General features: G+C 42.8%; 1 protein-coding gene across 2 annotated transcripts in view; it reads left to right on the top strand.

Moving 5' to 3' along the window:
• The window catches only part of arhgef18b (rho/rac guanine nucleotide exchange factor (GEF) 18b), a 38,785-nt gene extending 15,006 nt beyond the window's left edge, over positions 1 to 23,779 (top strand). For both annotated transcript variants that reach the window (XM_017406992.3, XM_017406993.3), the window contains 22 exons: positions 5,801 to 5,868; positions 6,505 to 6,550; positions 8,241 to 8,442; positions 8,754 to 8,860; positions 9,319 to 9,459; positions 9,570 to 9,820; positions 10,115 to 10,240; positions 10,330 to 10,447; positions 10,536 to 10,790; positions 10,931 to 11,007; positions 11,108 to 11,286; positions 11,451 to 11,524; positions 11,767 to 11,952; positions 12,094 to 12,240; positions 12,501 to 12,616; positions 13,159 to 13,227; positions 13,377 to 13,424; positions 13,545 to 13,826; positions 13,922 to 14,071; positions 18,777 to 19,113; positions 19,673 to 19,804; positions 20,239 to 23,779. In XM_017406992.3, the coding sequence (XP_017262481.3) occupies positions 5,801 to 5,868; positions 6,505 to 6,550; positions 8,241 to 8,442; positions 8,754 to 8,860; positions 9,319 to 9,459; positions 9,570 to 9,820; positions 10,115 to 10,240; positions 10,330 to 10,447; positions 10,536 to 10,790; positions 10,931 to 11,007; positions 11,108 to 11,286; positions 11,451 to 11,524; positions 11,767 to 11,952; positions 12,094 to 12,240; positions 12,501 to 12,616; positions 13,159 to 13,227; positions 13,377 to 13,424; positions 13,545 to 13,826; positions 13,922 to 14,071; positions 18,777 to 19,113; positions 19,673 to 19,804; positions 20,239 to 20,489 (3,362 nt within the window). In that variant the 3' untranslated portion in view covers positions 20,490 to 23,779. The remainder of the gene's footprint in view (positions 1 to 5,800; positions 5,869 to 6,504; positions 6,551 to 8,240; positions 8,443 to 8,753; positions 8,861 to 9,318; positions 9,460 to 9,569; positions 9,821 to 10,114; positions 10,241 to 10,329; positions 10,448 to 10,535; positions 10,791 to 10,930; positions 11,008 to 11,107; positions 11,287 to 11,450; positions 11,525 to 11,766; positions 11,953 to 12,093; positions 12,241 to 12,500; positions 12,617 to 13,158; positions 13,228 to 13,376; positions 13,425 to 13,544; positions 13,827 to 13,921; positions 14,072 to 18,776; positions 19,114 to 19,672; positions 19,805 to 20,238) is intronic.
• Positions 23,780 to 24,797: the final 1,018 nt, after the last annotated feature.

Below are 24,797 nucleotides of genomic sequence, written 5' to 3'. Positions count from 1 at the left end.
AGGAAACCCACGTAAAGCAAGTTTTAATCTTCCTGAAAGTGATGCTTTTAAACTCTAACTGGTACATTTTTTCCCTTGCTACACAGACTGAGGGGGCGTTTCCACGACACTGTTTTTCAGTGAAACTGTATTAATTATGATAGTTTGGGTCAAAATACAATCATTTCAAAGCGACAGTATGACAGTTCTTATCTGCCGACCCTGCCTGGCATGGAACTACAGCAGATTGGATGAGCACAGCCGTTTCCATGTAAACACGTTTTTCTCTTGTTGATTCGACTCAATAAACACTGAAAAAACAAAGACAAAAAAAACGTTTCCAGAGACAGTTCTCGTGTAAACAGGGCTTTAAGCTGCTGGGATGACTTTTCCCCCTCGTTTATTGACCTTACTGTAACTGGAAACAGCTTTTCTCGTAAGCCACGTGGCATGTTGGCGCTTAAAGAAGAACAAGGAAACAGAACTGCTCTCAATATTAGTGGTGATTTTTTTGTTTGTTTTCGTTTTATTTTTTGATTGAACTGGATCATGTGGAGCGACATGCATAAGGGAACTGTAGCCATCCTGTGCTCTCATTTCTTTATTTCATGCATCTTTTGTTTGGAGGCAGACAAACGACGGCTGTGCTATTTTCAGAATATTTATAAATCTCGCTGTCCGTTAGAGGGGATGTAATGAATGAGTGTTTTTAAAAGCTTATTTATTAAACAAATGTGTCCTGGCAAATTTCAGCAGACACAGGCCACCGCATGGGATTAGAGTTCTGCCTGTGTGTTATTTTCATTTTATTTTTCATTGACATGATAACAATAAACATTTCTTCCTTTTACATTTCTCCAAATCAGCTTGACTTTGATAGAGTGATAAAGTTATATTTTACATGCGGGCCAGTATGGCACAGTTGCTGCTAATTACCTTTTTAGACAACTTTTTTGGTATTTCTTCTCATCAAAAATACATTTTTTAAAAGTTTAAGATGGGCCTAGGCCACCCCAGACTTACCCATAGGCACGGCCCTGCTTTGTAACTACTTATAATGAGAATATTTAATATTCCTAATGGGTTTACTGGTTTATTATTGTTATTATTATTGTTTAAACTGTATTGGACATGTCTGGAATAGCTTTTTTTCTGCTAAAATGAAGCTTATGATGCGTAACAGTGGGAATGTTTGTCTGAAATGTTAATATTATTATTTTTAAGGCTAGCTGAAGTTCTCCCTTTAGGCAGAGTAGTTAAATGGTGGCCTCCGGTGGATCCGGAGTGATAAATGAGCCCGGAGGAAAGGAGTGAGTGTCCCTTTAATTTGACCCGAGTCCTGCGGGGACTCAGACTGAGGAATGCGTCTGTGAGCCACAGATTGTTCCCGGTGGGAGAAGGAAAAAAACTGGACTAAAATCGATCCTAAGGGATGTTTGTTACCGTCTCTTTGGGGAATGTGAGTTGTTGGTATTCGTAACAGCTTCCACCTCTTTATTTTTTAATATATTATTATTGTTTTTTTCCCGGGAGCGGCCGAGACGGACGGACGCGGGTCTCGCCGGAGCGGTAAGAGGCAGCAGCCGCGGCGGGGTCAGGTGGATGAAGTCCCGTTGTTTCTGTCCATCCTGCCGCCTCATATCGGGCTAAAAGCTAATCCATCCCGCCGCCTTTGACACATTTCCTATGACCGCATTGCATTATGTCACACATGAAACACTGTGTCGACGAGAATGACCAAGTTTTGAACTTTTTTTTGTTTTGGACACTTTATTTATGAACTAGCTCCGCGTTAGTCATCGCTGGCTAGCTGTTAGCATCGTAGCGCTAGCTGCACCTTTATTTGAGAAAAAACAACCGTAGCCGGGTTAGCATTTAGCCTTTATTAGCTCACATTGGACACAAACCACCGTGTGTCAAACTATTAGGATGTTTAACTTGATTTAAATGTGATTTTGTGTCGTTTTGGGTGACTGCCTGCCACTGTGATGCTGCTGTAGACTTTTCGGAGAAGCTCAACAGGTGATTGCTAACGCGGCTAATGTTAGCTACAGAGGTAAATTTTATTATTTTACCCCAAGCCACCTGGATATATTTATTGATCTTGATTAGACGTGAAGAGCAGTGCGATGGGGAAACGCACCTGCTTCTTTTTACAGCAGAAAACGGGGTTTATTTTAGCTGAAAACAAGTTGTTATTTCTTTCTAGTGGACAATAACAACAGTAAAATGGAGCATGAAGAGTTTGATATTCTGTCTGTGAGAAACTGAATTTCTAAAAGCAAGTTGCTGAAACAATCGGAGTCCGTTCCTCATTAATTATACATATTATTTGGACACTGATTCATCACATCAACCCTTGTGTTTAACATTTTAGCCATCATGTACTGACTGAAAACCCACAGATTTACTGTAGGTGTGCTACTCAGGTAATATAATGTCTCTCCCAGATCTCCTTTTCTTCTATAGCTTTTGGTTTTCCATTTAACTTTGACTATAAACAGGTAATAGTTTGTACTTAAATGTGTAAATATGGACAGAGTAAACTGACATTTTAAGTCCAGAGGAGTTTTGAAATGTAAAATGTGTAAAATAACCTTGAGAAAAGCCAGATATCTACAGGTGCAAATTGAGGCTCGTCACCAGCGAACAGCAAGCCTAACTTCTCATGTTTCATTTGTACAGTGGGCTAATCAAATCGACCGTCTGAACTTAATACATTCCTCAAGCTGCGTGTTTCAAAATCAGGCCTCTGTGCCAAATTCCTGCCATTCCTCGGAGCAGGTGATGCCATCTGCCAGAGCTTAATTAGCCCGAGGCAGCAGGAATGTCCTGGACTGAGGCGTGAGCGTTTCCAGTCCGTCTCATTCCACTTTCGGCCGTGCTGCTCTCTGACATCAGGCCGAGTTTTCTCTCTGACTGGGTCACATGGTGCTAATTGTGCTTGGCAGGTCTGCCAGGGCATAACGGCTCAGTCCGCTGATTCTAGGTCTGAACAGCCTCAGCCTGTTAGCGGCACACCTTCTTACTGCCTTTTCTCTCAGCAGGTGTGAGTGTTTTATTCAAACTCGCCTCACCGATAAACAGAACAACAGCTGACGCTCCGGTGGTATTCGTTTTGACAAAGAAAAGCATTTCTATTACTTCTCGCCCAACTTTATCTTTGCTCCTAATTACATATTTTTTTATTTAATCCACTGAGATGAGGTTTCTACAATGTCTCCCAGAACCAACTGTTTGGGTGAGAAACTATAAGCGCCACAGATGTTTTACTTCTGCTGCGTTCACACATTTGGGCATCGTGTTAACAACTCCCTTAGTCCCACTTCTTCCTGTTTCGCAAACTTCTACCATGGGTCGGCTTGCCGCTCGAGAGTTCATCAAAGAGGAACCTCTTCTGCGACGATGAATCCATTCATGCGTGAAACGACACAGGAAGTGAGCAGCTTCAGTTGTGTGACTGCAACGTTTGACAGGATCGCATTTATAACGGCGGCTGTGATCTGTTTTCCTTTTCGTTTGCCCGTTCATCTGACCTTTTTCTGAGCAGCAGAGATTTTATTAGATATTTAATCAAACCTTTATGCTGCCTAACCTGCATGTCATTTACATTTGGTAGCTGAAGGAGTGATTCACCGAGGTGTGCTCTGTACACCACAGATGTTCGGGTGTGATGGTTTTGATGAGTGCCACATGACTCTGTGACTGGACCTGATCACGCTGTCGCAGAGCCACAACGTCCAGCCGACCTCAGGCGTCGAGCTGCGCACGCACACTTCTGTGTCCTGGTTTTAGTTTTCTTTTCTACTGATGCTATCAGAAATCAAGGTGGTCTAAAGATGTGTTGGGCTTCGATAATCTCTGTGATATCAGTAAACAGAAAACATGATGTTCCTGCTTATCTTTGGCCCACTGTTTACTTTCAGTAAAATTCCTCTGTATTCAGTTTGATTATAATCCACCTAAATCAGGCGTACTTGCTTGTAATTTAAGACTGAAGGTTATTTTATTGGAACAATTTGTCTTTATATGTAAAGATCCCCGCTCGTACCGCGTCGTCGCTTCCTTTTCTTACCATTAATTTATTAAGCCCAATCAGTGTGATGTGTTTTTCCCCCCGAGATAAGAAGATAGACTTCATTATTTATTGATTTCCTGTTTTACTCACATATGAAATATGAAGGCTGTGAGAGAGATTATTAGTTGGAGCAGGTGGAAGATGATCTTTGGGGTTTTTCCTCTTTTTTTTTTTTTTTACTGAAGTCAGTTTGTCTTTCCTCTTAAGGTTAAAAATAAACATTTTAAATTGGTCTTGTCCTCCTCACATTGAGAGTAATCTTAAAAAAGATCAACTTCAGCCGTCTTCCCTGACTTTTGTGGGACTACAGATGTGTCAGAGCGTCCAGAGTTTCAGACAATAAATATTAGTCTTCCTGATCCCCGTGCTTGTTAATGACTGAATATAGATGAGTTTAAAAAGCTTACAGAAAGTTTATCGTTGTCCGGTGGTAGCTGGAGATTTAAACATGTTTAGCTGATGCCCTATTTGCACCCCGACACAGGCTCCTGTTTGCTCACAGGTTGCCAGCTTTAAGCCCCGTTTAAACTAGTCCAGTAAAGATAATAGTGTTGCAGATTGTATTTTAGCGCTGCACAATAAATCAAAATATCAGACGGACTCCTTGCTCCTCTAAACACCCACAGCTGTTCACGCTGTAACGATGCAGCCATCACAGTATTGATCGCTAAAATTCACGTTTTCCTAATAATGTGCAGGCCTGTTGGATTTTAAAGTACCGCATCTCCCTTTTTCTGTCTGTTAGAAAACCATTTTGGCAATTTCAAAGACAGTTTGTGGTTATGGACACAAATTATTGGTGAAGAAAGAAAAAAAAGAAATCACATTTTATTCACGTTAAAGCGTGCATCACAAAACCAAAGTGAGTGCTTCGCTTCAGCTGTTACCACACACCTAAACAAAACAGCAGTCTGGCTTTTCTCTGGTTTTATACATGACCTACTTAACATGTTTTTTTCACTTGTTACTAAATAATGAAAGGTGTTACAGTAGAACAGCTTTGTGTGTAGATTTGAACTTGGCTCTTTTGTCTACATGCGCAGGACTGGAGGCGTTATTTGCATGTCGATAACTTCATTTGTTTGGCGAGCCTCATCCCCCTGGAAAAGCTTCTCTTGCTTACCTTTCCCTTATTACCTGATGTAGGACATAATAATCAAACTGATTGGTTTCAGCGGAGGTTTGTCCTTTCAGAAACTGATTTGATAGCGGAAACAAACGGCTGTTCTCTGTATTTTGTTCCACAGCAGCTCTGCAGGTTTAGTTGTAGATTGTATCTCTGCTGATCAGCAGAGATACAATCTACAACTAAACCAGACAGCACTTGGTTTGTTTCCATACAGGGGGGAGTAATGGACGTTAAGAGAAACGTATTTCTAAGAAAAAGGGGCGTTTCTGACCTGTCTTACAGAGCGCTGGTGTGTCTTGTAAACAAACAAACGTCCGGTTTTTTTGTAGCTGCATAAGCGAAGAAGTGATTCTTTCACCAAACAATAAAAACACAAAACGGGAGCAAAACAAATCATCTAGACTTTTTGTTTCTTTGTCTTGTTTGGAACATCTGCCTCTTGCGTTGGACATTCAGGAGTTTAACTGTCTGAAAACTCGGTTTATTTTGTCTTGATTCATGTATTCACACTGAAGGCTTGGACCGTTTCCTCGTGCGCCTTTTTGTTTACTGTCTACATGCTGTCCGGCATTCCTGGCGGGACACTGACTCCAAGTTCCTGTCCTGTTTTTCAGATTGTGCTGTGAACGTTCACAAGAGCTGCAAGTCTCTGCTGGGTGAGTGCACCAGCAGCAAGAATAAGGTAAACATTACACTCGGGACCAAGGCTAAAGTGAAGTAATACCCTGATTTCCGGTTTTATTTTGGAGCGTAATCAGACTCTTCGGCGTTTTGAAGCAGAAGATGTGACTTAGTAATATTGGTATGTGAGTAATTTTTGTCCCAGTGTGACAAAGAATTTGATTTGGCTTGCATATATTCTTTTTTTATGTTTAATTTGCAATAAAAGGAGGTATGTTTTGTGGAAGATCTTTAGAGGCAAACATGTTAGGACTTTGAGAGACTTGTCACTTTTGAAGTCTTAAAAAGATGTTAGCATTTTTGTTAAATACTAACTTGGCTTAAAAAGTAAAGTTGACACAACTCAAAGGAATTTAACATCTTCCATGCAAAGCTTGTGTATAATCCGCAGCTCAGCTCAAACACCTTTTTAAGATTTAGATTTCTGCTTTTATTCCTCTGAATCTGCCTGAGAGTCTTTGCTCGTTGAGCGCTGTCGTTGGCCACGTGAGCAGCCTCGTCCTCCGCAGAAAGCACAACAACCGTGTGCCGATTTTATGGTCCTTATCATGTTGATATCCTCTGTTCACTTTGGAGAAAAAAAACAACATGAGACAATGGCCTTGACTAATCATTATCTTTAATTGTCTTCCCGCAGAAGGATTCTCTTTCGAAGGCTGGCACGTCGGGATCTCCCAACATCGGTGAGCAGAATAATATTTATGAATCCTACTGATCGCTTTAACTGTCAGAGATCCACTGATGGATGAGAAGGTAGCTTTAGTCTAATATGTCTAATGAAAAATCTCGCTGTGTTTGTGTGTGGGTAAGTCTGATTTTCCTGTGTAGGTGTGTTTGTGTACACAGTGAGTGTAGAGTGGGGAGATTGGCCTCCAGCAGTCAGTAAGAAAAGGTGATGATTAGCTGCTGTTAAGAGTCAGGTGAAGCACTGGTGTCCTTTTGTTATTATTTTTTTTTATTCTGAGATGTTGTATAGACATTATATAAAGACTTTATGCCCACACAAAAAGGACAAAAAGCAAAACCACTTTTTTTTTTGTTTTAAACACATTTATTAACATCTTTCCAAGCCTATAGCGTTCATAAAAGTCTGCATCATCTTTTCCATTTTTGACAATTTTGTTCTGTTGTTGCTGTTTTTCAGTCTTTATCATTTGTGGGTTTGTGTTTTTTCAGTTTGTAAGTTTTATACCATCTGCCTGCTGGTGACTACGGATAAAAATTAGCCCATATGGTTAAATGCAGCACATTACCAAGCTGTATCCATGTACAATAATGTGCATTGGTCCTCTTTTTAATCGATTAAAAAGCACTAAAAATAATAAAACATAGTTTCTGCAGCTTCTAAGGTGAAGCAGACTCTGGCGTCACAGAAAAATCTTATTTAATCGGGCCAATCTGTTGTCTTTTTTTTTTTCATTAAACGTAGTTTTTTAACAAAACAGGCAAAATGTTCAAGTTTTAATTTTTTAATGAACAAGTACCGCAGTTACCCCGTGCGCTTTTAGCTGTGTCTTATTCATCATTATCAGGATCTCTAAGACGTTGCTCCTACTGTAAGAAGTAGCAGGTGCTGCTGCATGCGACGGAGCCCACAGGAGACCTGCGTGTCCGCAGCAGCAGCAGCCTCAGTTAATCTCCTGTAGCAGTTGTTATTCCCTCTGAGCAGCTGGAGTCCTGTCAGCCACACCTGATTTCTCCACATGTCCCGCTCCAGCCAATCAGTGGCTTGTGCAGGGGGTCAGGAAGACGGGAGCGGAGAGGGGAGCTGATGATGAGCGAAGAAGCAGAATTTGCTGGAAATATAAAAGGGCGGGCGCGTCTTTCCAGAAAGTACTTGGAGACCTGGGACGTACAGAGTCTGGGTTGGTCGTGGTTTTGTCTTTTCAGTGTTTTCATGACTGAAGTCACATCCTTTATTAGCTGCGCTGTAATACCCATTGACGTCACTGAACATTACCTTGAAGTTTGGATTATTACACTGCTTTTTGTTAGTGTTTGATGTATTTGCAATGGACCTAGCAGTTGCTAAAAACACTGGCAAAACTATGGGTGCCACCAAAGTTTGTTCCAGGACCGTTAAGCCATCCTCCTCGTCTTTCTCCGCCTCACCCTGGCGTCTTTCCGGACATGTCGGTGTACGGGTCCTGATGCACCGCGATATGATCACGTCTCGATTTTTCCGATCCCTGCCTCGGTCTTGGCTGAAAAAATACTGGGGTCGGCTTGGAACGGACTCAAACAAGTCGTCAGCTTCTCCACTTCGCTGGTCATCTTCTCCTTTCTCTCTGTCCCCTCCTCGTTTGTCCTCACATTCCTCCTCCATCCGCTCTCGCCTCCTCCGTTCACCTGTGTCTCGTCTTTCTTTCCCAGCGCTGAAAGACCGGGACAGAGAGAGGGATCAGGCAGTCACAGCTGCATCCCAAGCCCCGGATGGCCACAGACCCAGTGTCCCAGGCATGACCCTTAGTTTGTGTGGTCCTAGCATTCAGCCGACTGCCGCCCAGAACACCAGCTCCACATTAGTCCCTGCCTGCAGCTCTGGTCACAGTCTTCGTCATCACAGCAGCTCGGTGTAAGTACCGCCGAAAAAAAGGTCGCAGTGCCGTTTTTTTAAACTTGGTAACAGGTTTTCTCTTAAAATGTGGCAGTATGAATTATAGTGAAGTTTAAAAGAAAAAAAAATCACAAAGTCAAAGTTTGTAAAATATATTGAGCTGTAAATAAAGAGTGTAGTCAGCCTGAGGAGACAAAGCAGACATTTCACTTCTCTGCTCCAGTCTCTACTGCTCTGGATAAATGTCTGTGTTGCTTCCTTGGGGTCTTTGTGAGTTGAGTAACTTTCAGCATGTACGCAACCTTGAACCTGCTGTTGTCTTCCCTCAGATCCCTCTCTGGGGAGATGGATGAAACAGATGCTGGCCGTTCCAAGCGCTGCAACGACGACTCCATTTCCCTCGCTCCTTCGATCGCCGAGTCCATCGTTGTAGAAGGTAACTTTCAGCCCCACTCTTCTTGGTATGTTGCTCTGGTGACAGTGCTGCTTTCACAAGCCTTTCTCAGACTTTTAGGAACCTTTTGCTTGTTTGCCTCAAGGGAGTTTTCATAAAAGCAGAGAGGAGAGTGTGTAGGGTGTTTTGCTGAGGCATGATTTCCGTCCGTCTCATTAAACCGAAGTGTGTGGGAGAGAGATGCAGGCTAAGTGGATACTAGGGTTCTGAGTTTTTTACCTTGCTATCTAGTTTACAAGATGTACTTGTAACCTAAAGTAGTTTATTGTTATTTTGTCTGTTTTTATTTAATGCGCTCATTAAGGTGTGCATGCCTCTGCTCTCTTACTGCTGTCATAATCCTGGAACGATTGTTAACAATCTAAATGTCTGTGATGGTTGTTTTAAATGATTAACTGATGTCAATCAGTGAGATTGTCAACACTTCTGCTCCTCTCTAGATGCGAACTATGGAGCGCTGCGGGCTGACCTCGAGTCAGATGCTCAGGACCTGGAGGCAGACTCGTGGAGTTTGGAGGTCGACTCGCAGTATTTGAAGAAGCACTCAAAGGAAACGGTGAAGAGGCAGGATGTGATATACGGCAAGTGGAGTTTTTATTTTATGAGCGCTATGATGTAGCTTGAAATATAAAAGGGGTGTGCATGTTTTATTTTCTGTTTAAAAAATAAGAAACATAAAAATGTTCTACAGAGCTGATGCAGACGGAGATGCACCATGTGCGAACCCTGAAGATAATGCTGCACGTGTACGTCCGAGAGTTGAAGGAGAACCTCCAGATGGACTCGAGCCGACTGGATTGTCTGTTCCCCCGCCTGGAAAACCTCCTTGACCTTCACACACAGTTCCTTTCTCATCTCAAAGAGAGACGGCGAGAAAACCTCGTCTCCCCCAGCAACAAGAACTACACCATCAACAGAGTGGCAGACATCCTAATCACACAGGTAAGGAGGGAGATGCAGACCAGTCAGCCGTAACATTAAGACCACTGACAGATGACATGAATAATATAGTTGCTGGGAAAACCTGCATCCTGGCAATCACATGGGCGTTAAAAATGTCACTTATCTAAATGTAAGGCGACAGCAGGATGCTCCCCTACAGTAGAATCCTCCCATATCACTACTTCAACATGCACAATATTCTTTAAACAGCATGATGACTGTGTTGCAGTGCAGCATGAACCATCACACAAACTGCTTCCTGGTGAAAGACACTTACCCCCCACTTCTCTCTAGTTCTCAGGTGAAATAGGAGAGAAGATGAAGGATTGTTATGGAGATTTCTGCAGTCACCACACTGAAGCTGTCAGCTACTACAAAGATCAGCTGCAAAACAACAGAAGGTTCCAGAACCTCATAAAAGTAAGATACATGAGCAATTTTATAATTATTAAATAATCATTTTTATTTCCTGTAAACGCCAAATCTCTTTTGTTGTTGTTTGTTTTCAGAAAATCAACAACCTGTCCATTGTGCGGAGGTTAGGAGTAACCGAGTGTATTCTGTTGGTGACGCAGCGGATAACGAAGTACCCAGTTCTGGTGGAGCGCATTCTGCACAACACTGAAGGTCTTTCTGCTAAATCCAAAAATGACCCAATACAACGAAATGACCGTAGTATTCAGAGCCAGATTGACTTTTTTTTTCTTGTCTCTAGTGGGTACAGAGGAGCACCACGATCTGACTCGGGCACTGAGTCTGATTAAAGACACCATTGTGAAGGTGGACGCGCTGGTTAATCTGTACGAGAAGAACTCTCGACTTCGAGACATTCACAACAAGATGGAGCCAAAGGCTTCGGGAAAATTCAAAGATGGCCGAGTGTTTCGCAGGGAGGACCTGACACAGGGCAGGAGACAGCTGCTCCATGAGGGCACCGTCAGCTGGAAGGCTGCGTCTGGCAGACTCAAAGGTACGTTACATCACGAGAAATTAAAAATACTTTGTAATAATATGCAGACGCTTTCTGTTTCTGTTTGAAAAGAGTAATGTGTTAGTTGTTTTGTCAATTAGCTGTCTTTCTGAGGGTGTCATTTCTGATTATCCTTCAAGATATTCTTGCTGTTCTGCTGTCGGATGTGTTGCTCTTACTACAAGAGAAGGATCAGAGATATGTGTTTGCCACAGTTGTGAGTGATTTTATTTCCCCTCTTGTCGTTATTAGAAATAACAATAATAATAAAAAACATTCAGACTTTTGCTTTCTTCACGCTTCTGTTTGCCCTCCAGGATAACAAGCCATCAGTGATCTCTCTGCAAAAGCTGATAGTCAGGGAAGTGGCCCATGAGGAGAAAGCCATGTTTCTTATCTGCGCCTCTTCCAATGAGCCAGAGATGTATGAGATCCACACCACCTCTAAAGAGGAGCGAAACACCTGGATGACGCACATACGACAGTCTGTCGAGAGGTAAGAAATTACACCGAGGATTAGTGCGAAAACCCCTCTTTGTTACCAGCACACCAACCCCACCCAGAATCACTAAACTGGTTTATTGTAGACAGTAAAAACGCATGTACTGTATAAGTCAATCAGCCTGCTTTGTGTTTTCTCCTCTTCTCTCGCTGCGTTAGCTGTCCTCACTCTGAAGAAAGGCTGTTCAGTGAAGAAGAAGAAGCTCGAGCTTTCAGGCTCAAAGAATTTCAAGGTAACATCTGATCAGGGAAGTGCTTATAGGCATAAATAAAAAAGCATGATCAACCACCAGGGGATGCCGTTGTCTAAAAATGCTTGACTGAATCAAAGTAGTTTTAGGATGCAGATGTTTTGCTCCTAAAAATAATTTTGCTGTATAGATCCTCTAGATAAAAAAACAAAAAAAAAAAACGCACATTTTAAATTCTGATCACTTTTTGAGGCTCGACTTTTGGGAACTCTTTCTTGCTGTAGAGCGGCTGAGCCAGAAGGACACTGTGATCGTGCAGGCTCTTACTGAGAAGCTGCAGCTGTTCGCAGAGCTGGCAGAGTCAGTGTCAGGCCTGGAGGACGCAGCCTCGCGGTCCAGGCTGCTGCTGCGAGGAGACACCTCGGACCTCCAGCAGGGGGAGACCCTGCTCAAAGGAGCCATCACTGAGGGTAGGATGATGCTGCACAATAATGTGCATCTGCACCAGGTTCACAAATACATTCTGCTTTATGTTCACATATTATTTACTGCAGCTCTTCTTTCCGCTGTTAAGAGACTTCTCATCTTTTTTTTTTTTTTTTTAATCTTAGTTGAGAACCTGCAGAACTTGCTACAGTCTGGCGTGAGGGAGGAGGCTCAACCCTCTCGGATGGAGGAAGGTGGTGGTTCTGGGGTCCTGCCCAGACGAGCAGACACCTTTGGGGGCTATGACAGCGGCTCCACCATCTTCATTAAGAGTGAGTCCTCTAAATACTTCAAGAAGGTCTACCATCTAATTAAAAAACAATCTTGTTGCATTTATTGGTCAAGTTTTCTATAAACTATGAAGCAAACCAAATAAAAGGAGCTGTGGATGGGTTTTACACACAGTACCTACATGATTATACGTGTTTAAATATGTAGGTTTTTTTTATGAATGTTTGTGTATTCCAGTGAGTTTTTTTTGTCCCTTCTGTTTATGTTTCGGTGCATCTACATGTGTTTGTGTCTGTGCCAGATGGCAGCGTGAAGAAGAGCTTCTCTGGCGAGTCCAGAAACCGAGACCGAAGCCAGAGAGCCAGCTCGGACCCCCAGCTCAAAGACCTCTGTGGCAGCCACACTCTGGAGCAGACGGTAGGGGCTCTGCAGTCACACGAACGCGTTCTGTGCACCTGGGGGGATGAGTCACACTGTTATTTCCTGTAAATAGTCAAAACAAAAACTACCAAGTCATCTGTAAAGTTTCCACGTCCTCACGTTTTACTGGAATGCTGTTCATGCAGGTTTCTACATTTGTTTGAAAACAGATGAAACCTTGATAAATGTTGCTCTCAGAACGTTTAAGATAATTCCAGTAAATCCCAGTTCTTGAGAATAATCCCACAGGCTAAATATAACAATGAAGTAAGCAGTGTGTGAGCAACAAGGCCAGGGTTACATTGAGTCTTTGGCAGTGTTCTTAGCATACCTGAGTTACAGTCCTGTGGAGGGGTTCACATACATTTTGTGCATTATTCTCTTTTTCTTGCTCAAAATAAGCTAATTTAACAGTGAAAAATATTAACTACATAATATTATATGCTCCATTCTTCTGTTTTTTTTGTTTTAATATACCGTCACTGAATCGTAATCACGTTTTGTTGGACTTTCTGTGTCTCTGACTTGTTTATGCTCAGGCTGATGAGAGCTGCTGCTCTCCTCCTCGATGGAACCGCATCTGGTCCAACTCGTTTCCTGAAGCCGAGGTATTTTGTTTTTCATCTCATGTCACCTTGCATCACCGCTGGATTTTTATCTTGTTTTCACGCCTTCAGCAATTCAGTCAGTTGTGTTATTTTCATTAAAGTATTCATATTTTAAATTATTAAAACTTGTCCTTTTTTTGGCAATCTAGTTCTTTGACAGAGTGTTGATGCTCTCCCAGAGGCTTTACAGTCTGCAGGTAAAGAAGTCCCGTCCTCACTTATATGTTGTACATACTGATTACAATCATCAACTCTTTGACAAAACTGGCGACAATATTTAGTTGCAAATGGCATCTGTTTCTCTCCTCCATCCTCAGGCCATCGTATCACAGCAGGACAGTCAGATTGAGCTGCAGCGGGCCTCGCTGACGGAGCGGGTGTCGTTGCCGGGCCGTCACAGGGGGAACGTGCTTCTGGAGCAGGAGAAGCAGCGGACTCTGGCCCTGCAGAGAGAGGAGCTGGCCACCTTGCACAAGCTGCAGTCTCAGCACAGACAGGAGCAGCAGCGCTGGGAGAAGGAGCGGGAGAGGCACCGCCACCAAGTGGAGGTTACAGAGGCCAGGCTACAACAGAGAGAGGAGGAGTGCAGGCGGCTTGAGGTGACCACCTTCATGATACTTTAACGCTGTAGAAATAAGTTTAATGATGCAAAGATCGTAAAATCTAAATTATTGTTTGTTTTTTTTTAATACAGGAGCAGCTGGCAAAGGAGAAAGAAGAGCTGGACTTGCAGAGAGAGACGTACCAGCAGGACTTGGAGAGACTGAGGGAGTCCACCAGAGCTGTCGAGAAAGAGAAGGAACGCCTGGAAAACCTGAAAAAGTTAAAGAGGAAGACTATTGAGGTGGGGAGCCTGTAGTCGTGGAAACCTTTTGTCAAGAAGACAAATCTCAGTTTAACTAAATGCAATATTTTCTGATAAACCAAAGACAAATTAAGTGTAACAGTGTAAGAATCAACAGCACTCAGTTTGTGCCGTCCATCCTCTTCTTTCTTGCACCCCTCTTTAGGCCAGTCTGTCCATTTCAGAGCAGCTTTCACATCACACGATGGGAACCGTAACTCCAAAACTAGTAATCTCTTTGAAATATTGGTATCCTCCTTCTCTTCTTCTCCTTCTTTGCACACACTTTGGTCCAAGTCAGTCCTTACATTACCATGTAGCTCATTCTGCAGCATGATGGGTAGACAGCGGTGAGCGTCACAAATCAATAGTGACCTTTAATATAACGTCTGCTTGGACAAAAGTTTTCCACTATTGACATCAACATGAAAGCATCTATTTCCACTTGTGCAACTTGCATCATAATCATAGATGGGAGCAAGAGATAAAAAGGCTTCTATATATAAGCTACAATTATATTTATAAAAGCACTTAACTGAGGAATCCATCTTATCAAAGATTCAATCTGTCTTCACTTTGCTTTTCCTGCTTCCTTTTTCCATATGTCCTTTCTTTCATCTGTCTCTCTGTCCTTGCGGCACAATGCGGGCCATTGTTTGTGAATTTCATGGGAGAGGAGTTTTAAGATCCGCTGACTGTAATTTCATGCCTGGTGTTAACAGGTCCGTTAAAGGAGTCATAGGAAAGTTGCCCAATAGGAGCTTTGAGCGTCTCCAGAGGCTTGTGTCACCCAGTCATTGTTTCACTGTTTGTCTCTCTGTCACAACCTGAAGGAAATCCTAGTTTTTACAGGGTTTAACTTTGTTACAGACTTTGTCTTTGTACCAAACAAAAACAAAACCGTAGACCGATAAGGTCAGGACATTAACAGTAACAGCTGCGCTTCTGACTCACACATGACTGTCACCAGGAACCTAAATAAAACGCATGTAATGATATGTTTACTCTCAATAATGATCCCACAAAGAAGGACAAAACATGTTACCACGATGAGTCGCTGTCTCGGGTTTGTGATGACCACTGAGCTGTTTATCGGTGCAGCTGAAGCATGCGTCTTCGCGTCATCTCTGCTTGAATGTTGTTTACTATAATACCATCCTCTGTGCGATAACCGTATGTTTCATGTTGCGTAACAATTTCAATGACTGACTTGTCCTTTCGCATCTTGACCTGTTGCCCCAGAAACGATGTAGCTTTGATAGCCTCCCAAAACCAAGGACCGCCTGGTTTCACCAAAAAGTCTGTAGTTGGCGAACGGCCTTCGAGAATGGCTTGAAACATTTGCTTGGGTTCTCAATTTCCTGATGTGAGACACAGAGGCTTGTAGTCTTGTCACTTGAATTTTAAATGTGCAGAAGATTTGTGTGATAAATTTCCTCTCAAAATAGTCACTGAGTCGTTGCAAGCTTCTCAAACTGTCTCAGTTTACGTTTATAAGGCTGCAGCCCTGAATATTCAGGTCTAAAACCCCCACAGCTGATGAATGATTATTTTAACAACTGGTCCAGATCTGCCTATCTAAGTGTACTCCATTGGATTAAATCATAAACACGGGGGAGGCTGCCAAGGTGGGTACCATACGGAGAAAGAAAATAGGTGATAATTTACAAAAATTGGCTGCTCTAAACACAGCTGCATGGCTCACTCGTAATTTGGGCTCAAACGCTCAGAATTCAGTGCGATTACAACAAAAAATTTGGCTTTTTTTCTCACATCTATGAGCTGCAGGCTGGTCTCAAACCGTCCCAGTCCAGTGAGACGCCACCTTTCCTCATGTATGGGCTGCAGCTCTATCCTTGATGCTGTACTGAGGGACTTTCTCGGCTGCGGTTTTGGTGGATCTGGAAGTGGTTTGCATCAAACGGCATCAAACTGACTTTTCATTAACTGTAAACCTCACAGTCTGTTCCAGGCTCTGAGCCAGCCTGATATCACTTGACATTTAATCATCGCCGCCTGAAATTAAGACTCATCAGCAAACCTGCAGAGCTATAATTAGACCTTGTGAAAAGAAACTCAAACGACTGTGTGTTTGTTTCTGCACAGATGTGGATGTTTAAGTAATAGCTGTGCGAGTTGCAACTCGTCTGCATTTCAGGGGAACTTTTCTTTCATCTCTTATCTCTTCTGATCTTGTTCGGCCTCGTGGATTCTTTCGGCTGTGACCCAGAATAGAGACCCAGAATAGAGACATGTGTCAAGTTGCATAATAGTCCTGTGAGTATAAGCTCGTAAAATGTGCACATTGTCAAGGTTACAGGTAGGGATTTGTATGGAAATACAGTCAGTTTAATTAAAAACACCTAAAAGGAAGAAACTAGGCCCTAACCCCAGCCAGTGAGCAGACTTTTTGAGATTTTTCTAAATAACTCTATTCTTTGTTTCTCCTTAAGACCATAAAACAATAAAACGGTTACTACCAAATGTGAGTAGGCATGCATTTTTATTTTCAGTGTTCCTAAAAACGAGAATTTGAGCAAAAAAGAGTCTAGAAAATTGTCAAAACGTCCCCCGTCTGTGCCTTCACAGGTTAATCATTTCCTTTCATTTGTAATTTAGGGGATTCATCAGTTTCTAAAACAATTTCTAAAATATTTTTAGCTGAATAATTGCTCAAATGTACCTAATTGTTTCTAATTATAACCATGTTTACGCAGAGTAATCCTCTCATTTATGAATCGTGTCATGACTTAAACTCTGTTTGACTTTTGGATTAGACGTGTTTAGCTCGCCTCGTTCTCTAATCTTGTTAATTCAGCCCAGATCAGAGCTGCAGATGACCCATAAAAAAACAAGTCGAGTTATTCCACATTCAGGTGAGAGTTTGGCCGGGGACGCGGTGGCACGTTTGCGTCCACCTCACCCCTCGCAGAGTGAAGGATTCTGGGTATTTAACAAATACAGAAGAGTCTGTGTGCAGCGTGTAGCCCTGCAGAGATGATTGGCGTGCTCTGCAGAGTAGCAGCAGAACCAAACAACTTGTATTTGCCTTCGGGTGATTTTCTCCAAGGCAACGTATTGTTCAGTGTTAGTAAAGATATACATGATCCAGTTAGTGGTCAGGATGGAGGCAACCTGGCTGTATAATTAACTAGTGCAAACCTGTTATTACCAAAGACCTCTGGAAGGCGGTGAATGCTAATAGTTTGTGTTGTCAGTCAGATCTCTTTGTGCACGCTTCGGTGACCCGGATACCTGCTTCTTTGTGTCACTGAGACTGATCGCCTGGTTCCAGGAACAGCTGAACATCTGTGTGTTAAGATGATTGAGTGCTGAAAGATGAGAAATGATGGAGGGAAAGGAGGAAGGCAGCGTCGGGGGAAGGACATATGGATTCTTCTCACAGAAGCGCCTCCGTCTGACTGAAATCATCACGTTCTGCTTTGTGGTTCCAGCTGGAGGAAACACACGCTTACAAAGTCGTCATCGGTCATGTTGAACGTGGGCCTCGAATCAGAGAAATTGATTCCACTGAGACAGACGGCCTATATGTGGTCGGGACCAGTTTAGCAATTTATTTTGGAAATAAACGTTTATTTGCATTACCATTCTATTCAATCATAAACAGTTCCAGTAAGATCCTAGTGGCAGCCCTCTCTGTTCTTATCGAAGCACAGAGGGGAAAGCGTGTTTGAGAGGAAGTTTAATGTACTCGAGCCCAGAGAGCTCGGTTTGTCAGCCGGTTTCACGGTGGAGATTTTAAGAAAAGCTGAGCTGAAATCGGCAAACTGCATTCAGATGTTGACGAGTTTTAGTTCATGAGAAGTTATTGTTGGTTCGACGATGAAGCCAAGCATCTGTTCTGGACCGGCCTTTTAGAAGATAAAATGGTCAAAAAGTTTCCAATTTTATGTTACATATTGATGCCTTCCTTTAAAGAAGGATAAATATCCTGCTGCGACGTTATGAGATCAGTGTTGTTGCACCTGTAGGAGGCCTCTTCTAGTTCTTGTAATCCAACACGCAGGATTACTAAAACAAACAACAAGGACTCTGTGTGGATGAATCCTGATGGCTGACTTGATTTCTCGAGGCTCTTTGATTCATTCTAGTGATTTTTGCAAACAATGCAGTCCCTGTCTTTTGTCTCCTGATGTCATGAGAGCTGTATTTGTCCTACTGACCCATCTGTTTTGTTTGACACACCTTTATGTGCACACGAACCATTAGTGGTTTTATGTTTCTGGTTTTGTACGTGCACATATAATGTCCTTAAAGCTTCTGTAAGTTGAAGACAAAATATCAAAGGCCTGCTCAGAATGCATGCTCAGCAGGAAAACCTTGTGTTTCTCATTCCCTCTTTAGGCCCATAAATACTCTGCTTTAAAGCGATTGTGTGTCTGTAATGGGATGGCTTCACTCGGCTGATTTATTGTCTGAAGAAGTTTTGTTTTAAACCTTAAAAATAAATGCATGCTGTCTGTGCAGGCTGGTTATGATTAAAAAAAATAAATAAATAAAAATGCAAACATGATGTTCCACAGCTCTGATTCCAAACCAACTCAGACCACAGACACAAATAATTACAGACCGGAGCTGGGAAGCAAGTCTTTGAAGTGAAATGCAGAATTTGAAGTCTTAAAAGCTACAAAATCAAGGTTATCACCACGTCAGCAATTAATCCGCAGTCTTTTCTCTTTTTAAGGTGGCTCCTCTGTCTGGCAGTTTAAACGGAGAGCTCCTCTCCGGCCCCACCGGCGTGGCCGACTTGCCGCTGTCCCATAAGCCCTTGGGGCGTACCAGCCTGTCCGTCGCGCCGGCCGACTACCCCGAGCGCCCCGAGGTGACTCCGCGGCGGGAGGCGGGCTCCTCCACTCTGCCGCTGAAGACGGAGGTGCCGCTCCATCTCTTCAGCACCACCAACCAGCAGCACAAAACGGTGGGGGTGCAGCAGCAGATCCCCACCAAACTGGCAGCCATCAACTGTGGCAAAGGAAAGGGGGGGAAGGGCGGCAAAGTGTCGCATCGCACCGACAGCACCGGTGAGGACGGCACAAAGATAAAAATCTGTTTGCTCCCTGCACTCGTATTTGGTTGTTTGGTTTGGCAACAACCAAACACCTTCTGGGAAACATCCATGTTTACCACAAAGACAAACAAGTTTTGAGTTGTTGTTGTTGTTATTTGAAATGAGACCAAATATGCAGCAAAGAATGTTAGGAGATGCCTTCATGCTTGTCTGTGCTTGTTCTGGGTCACGCTCAAAGACTTACATCTTTGTTTCCACTCTCTTTTTTTGCTTCCTTTAAGCAGTTTTCTGAAGTGAATCTGATGCCTACTAAGAGTTTTAAAACAGACTAATAAAAACGGCATCATTAATGTGTCTACAGGAGATTTATTTGAATTCTATGAAAGTTTTTCCTGCTTACTGCTCTTTGTCTGAGCAGATTACTCTTATTAGCTGTCTAAATTGGGTTAAACCCACTGATTTATCAGATAGTGCCCTGCTGTAGAGCTTCAGTGCAATCTAATATTCCAATTAAATCCCTCCCCTGACTCTTTTCGTGTCTGTCCTCTCTCTTTCTAACCCTCTCCTCTCAGCCTCAGTGGATATGAAGCAGATGCTCCCCCTGAAACTCTCCTCCAAAGAGGACAACATCCTGAAGGCCAAGCGCTCCATCAGCCCCCATCAGCAGCCCCCTCCTCAGTGCCTCTCTCTTCATCACCACACAGGTATCTTCCTGAACACATCGCCTGATCTGGACAAACCTGAGCGTGAGCCACTTTCGTCTGTTTGCCTGCTGCGATTTTTAAATATTAGTTCCCACGAACAGAAACACGGCTTTACATTCCTTACCTGGGCAAAGCTGACCCCACCCGCTGACATTCCTCCGTGGAGCTTCACGCTGGCCTCGCCCTGTGTAAACACCTATCAATTTCACACGCTTCCCTTTGATTAATAGCCGGCTCTGCTGCTGACGTTTTAATCCCGCTCTCTGACAATTACCTCCGACACAAAAACCATGGGTGAGAGTTTGTGTGAGTGATTGCAGTTTGGATAAATAATCCAGCTGTTCTGAGCAGCAGCTACTCGCAAATGTTCCGCTTGTCATTTCTTAAGTGATCCTTTGTTCCCTAATGACTTTTTCCTTTTCTGTTTCTGACAGATCAGCTGAGTCCTCCAGACATCGCCGGACTAGACGCTCAGCTCACCTCCTCCATCAGCTCCGCCCACCCCCCTAATGTGCACAAGCCCCCCATGCCGACCACGCATTCCCATCCTCCCCACTCTCAGGGCGCCGACCCCCTCCAGTTCCAGCCCCACGTGCAGAACGTCCACGGGCTCAGCCACAACAAACCGCCTCCTTACGCCATCCCTACGGAAGACCCCAATAAGGAGGACGTTATATTTTTTTAAACCCCGTTTGCTGAAACAAGCGGCGACTCTAAAACAGACGCAGGTACAGGGCCGGTTACTGATCCCTGATCAGCCATAAGCCTCGACAAAAGGAGCAACTTTTCACAAGCGGCACAGTTTAACTATCTGTACAAAGCTGCAGGTTTATTAGAGAAGAGCTGCAGTGGCTCAAATAAAGAATGTGCTTTTTTTAACAGCTTCATATTTGTATTTAAACTGCTTATAATGTTTTATTTAATTTTTAGTTTTATATCTAAACTTTTAATTATAGGGTGGAAGCCTGGGGTCAAACAAGGGTGTCCTGTAGAATGTTTTTTTATTATTATTTTTTATAGAAATGAAGTTTTATTAATCCAAAGACACAAGTCAGAGGAGGTGAAGGGGTGTGACTGAAAGGAGCATGGTGGAGATGTTTTTTTTTGTTTTTTTTAACAAAGTAGTGATGAAGAGGATGAGTGCAGTTTCTGTGCACTTCTGCTGGACCTGAAGCATGAAACTCTTGAACAGAAGTGATTCGGCTCTGAAGTTTCATTTGTAAAATACTCCGAACTAATGAAGGAACTTTTCTGGGGGGGAAAAACATATATTGTAAAATGTGATTGTACAGCTGTCGATATTGTGAAGCTCGAGTTCCTTTTCTTTGCGGTACTTGTCCTGATCGTGCTTGTTGGAAAAACGCTGAAACGGTACTGTTGCTGCTGGCTGTGAAAGGTCTCTGTACTTTTACTTTATTTCACTTAAAAGAGAGTTTCGACAATTTTTTTCAAATATACCAAGAAATACAAGCAAAAAAAAAACAATTTTTTTGCCCTGTGGAAAAAAAAAGAAGTAAAATATAGTTTTCTTCCTGCAGCTATGTCCCTTAGCTTTTTGTAGCTCAAGTGTTTCGCTCTAAAAATCCGCAAAAAATGTTTGTTTTTTTTAAACTGAAGTGGCCTCTGTGTTTTAATGTCTTTTCTAGAGAACCTGTTAATCCTGGCCAGATCTGACCTGATGAAGGCGGTATCTCACTGGGCTGCTGACTCGTCTCTTGAATTTTGAACGTGCTCAGCAAACAGCTGGCCTCTCGAAGCGCGCCCACACGGCTCCCTGGTCACCTGGTTGCAAATTCAGTGAAACTACAACAGTAACTTTTCATTTTTCACACAATATTAATTCACAAACTAGTCTCTCACAGTCACAGCCCAGTCAAATACTACCCTTAAAGGCCTTGATTTTCTCTTCTGAGATGCAGTTTCCCAAAAAGAAAACCATCTTTATGAAACAGTACATAACTTGGGGGCAATTTCTCGTCTCAGAAAGGAAATAATTAAATGGCAACAGACTACGGGCAATGAAACAAACCGGTTATTCTGTTGTTTGTCGTCTAACTTTCGCAGTTAGCGGAAGGAAATTAGCACTGAGTACCTGAAGAGAAACAGAAGTAAAAACATCAAGCGTCCTTATTTTCTAACCCCTCGACTGAATAGAGACCAGCGAAGTAAAAGCAGAGCTGCGGTTTGTCCTGCAGCTGTCCTTTTTTAATGTGATTGACAAGTTGTGGTTTGTGAAAGCGTGTTTCGCTGGAACTCCCATCACATACCTGACGTCTTTGCAGGATATTAAATCTGCAAACCGAAGGTGCGTTTCTGCTGCCTGGGTGTCACTTTTAACATGAGGGCCCCCCATCAACTGTTTGTTTTATTGATTGTAGGTGACTTTTTATGAGCTGGATCTTAAAACTCAAAAAGAGAAAAACAAAAAAGCGGTACCTGACGGGCTGTCCAGCAGCGAGAATGACTGAAAGGTTAAATCTGAAGTTTTAGTTTGTCATGTATATTGTTGTACATACCGGTACCTCTTTGGCATTAGTCGCCCTCGTCCTACACATTCTGTTCTAGCGGAGACTTGACATGAATTAAGATGTGAAAAAAAAAATCAAGCAGATGTTTGTTTGGATATGCATAAAACACACAAACTGGTGTGTACTGTCTGTAGAGTCCAGTGAGCCTTTTGGCATTCGATGAACCATAATCGTTTGTTGCTGTAAAACTGACTGAAATTGAAGGTGGATATTTTTAATCTCCTAACGTGTGTTTAAGTTGTTGCACTGAAGTCGAGGCGCACCGTCTATCCGAATCACGGACGTGATGTTTCACAAAGATTATGCAGCGGTCCCGGCGTAATTGTCCGCTTTGTTTCGGTGGTTTTAAACCAAAGACACATTCAGCTTTTTACATGGAGGATAAAGGACGCTGTGCCGGTTGTGTGGTCATCCATGAGGCGGTTTATCCTTCAGGGAGTGTCCAGAACAACCGGACTTATTGTAGTCCAGCTCACGGCCTGCGTCAGATCTGGTTTGTTTCCTCACTGTCAGATTACAGGGCTGTAAACGAGCAGGGTGTGAATGTTGATCATCCAGGCTCACAATACTAAACACACACTTACGGTGTGTGTCGAGCTTTGATTATTCATCCAGCTGTAGAAGATTAGCGTTAATGGACTGTGTATATGTGCTCATATACTCGCGGGCGGACAAATAAATCCAGCTTCTTTGTGGCCTGAGAAACTTAAACCGTTGATGTTGTGACGTTTTAACTTCATGCCAACAGATCCTTGTTTGTTTCAGCTGTCGAACATGTCCTGTAGAGGAAAGCTGGGATGTAGATGTCCAGGATGGAGTCGTTTCAGAGGGGGGATTATACGACAGGAAAACTGGTGAACGAGCACTTTAGTCCTGCTCCAGACTTTTCTCAAACCTCAGCAGGTGGACGAGGTGTGCCTGTGTATGTGTGTATTTGTGTGTGCTGCCGTTTTCATCAGATGAAGTCTTAAATGTCGCATCGCTGCACTGAAATGCTCAATGTGTGTGAAGCTGTTGTATAATTCAGAAGCCTGTCAGTCTCATCACTGTCTGTGTGTATTTACTGTACGTGTGTATTTCTGTGTGTGCAGCAAAAACAGCGGAAACATTTTGTTTCCTTTTTTTTTTTTTTCCCCTCACACACACTTCCTGGACCTGTAGCGTGTAAATAATCACAAGCTTATTTTATTTCCTCCGCCAATTTTACACTAGTCACTTTGGATAGTAGCATACTTGAAGGGGAAAATGAATGATTATAATACTTGTTAATGTCTGTAAACCTTTTTTATTTACAGTTATTTGTCTGCTGACGTCTGTAGCACACAGCTAAAGTGATCATTCTTTTTTGTACCTTTGTTTTGTTTTCTTCACTGCACCGCATTAGAGACCTGTGAGCACAAACTGCTGCCTTAGAAAAATTTAGTAATAAAAAAAAACCTTGAAATTATTCTTTTGAGTCTGACTTTTATTAATTTTGTTTTTGTTTAAAACTTGGAAGTGAATTAATTTCCACTGGAACATAACTCTGCCTTTATTATTGATGTTCTTATCAAAATAATCCAGACCACCCAATCAGTCGACTCCTGGCTCCCCAGTGTGTTGGAGGTGCAGTTGGGGGTGTTACTGACCCCCGTGGTTAGACGGCCTAATAACAGCCTCCACGCAGACAAAGCTCTATTTTCAGGCGCTGTGGTTGAGGCCGTCCAGCCCCTCTGTAAACCTCCCGAACAGTGAGGCTGCTGCTTCCTGCCTTATTGTCATCCTGGCAGGGCAGACGCTCCAGCAGTGGCCACTTTTTTAATGTCTGCTGTCATTAGTGGCTTCCCTCTTGTCTCCTCTCAACAATTATTCCTCCTCCCTGCCGCCCCTCTGCGTCTTTATTTCTGTCTCATTCTTTCCACTTCTCTGCCGGTGTCGTCTCTCCCCGTCTCTTCTCATCTCGTCCAGGGTCTCGGTACGCACCTCAGCTCGGCCTAATCGCTGCTCTGAGGCGTTTTTATGTGATGCAGTTTGCAGGAAGTCCACAACTTTGGCTTCTCCTGCCGCAGAGTTGAACAAATAGACTCCCCTCAGAGCCAGACGTGCAGACAAACATCATAAAACGCTGAGACAAATTTGAGTTTGATTGACTCTCTCTCACCGGTTGTTTTGTTTGGTTTTTAGCCTCAAAGTGTTGCCTGTTTTAATCTGATTGAAGCCATCAGGGTTCCTTCTTAAAGAAGTGCTGGGTTTATTAACAGAAACCAAAAATTTTGTTTCTCCTTTCTTATTTTGAGATTTAAGTTACAGTACAGATGTTAACATTATTTTTCTTCTTCCTGGATGTTTACAATTAAAAGAAGAGAGGATGCTCCACAGTCATATACACGGACCCGTCCAAACATTTTGAGATGTGTTGCTGCCATCAAATTCAAAATTACCTCCTTTTTAAAAAAAAAATTAGTACAGTTTCGTAGTTTAAACAT

This window comes from Kryptolebias marmoratus, linkage group LG24, assembly GCF_001649575.2.
Source record: "Kryptolebias marmoratus isolate JLee-2015 linkage group LG24, ASM164957v2, whole genome shotgun sequence".
Lineage (NCBI taxonomy): Eukaryota > Metazoa > Chordata > Actinopteri > Cyprinodontiformes > Rivulidae > Kryptolebias > Kryptolebias marmoratus.
Note: the sequence above shows the minus strand (reverse complement) of the source record. Positions and strands in the feature narration are given on the sequence as shown.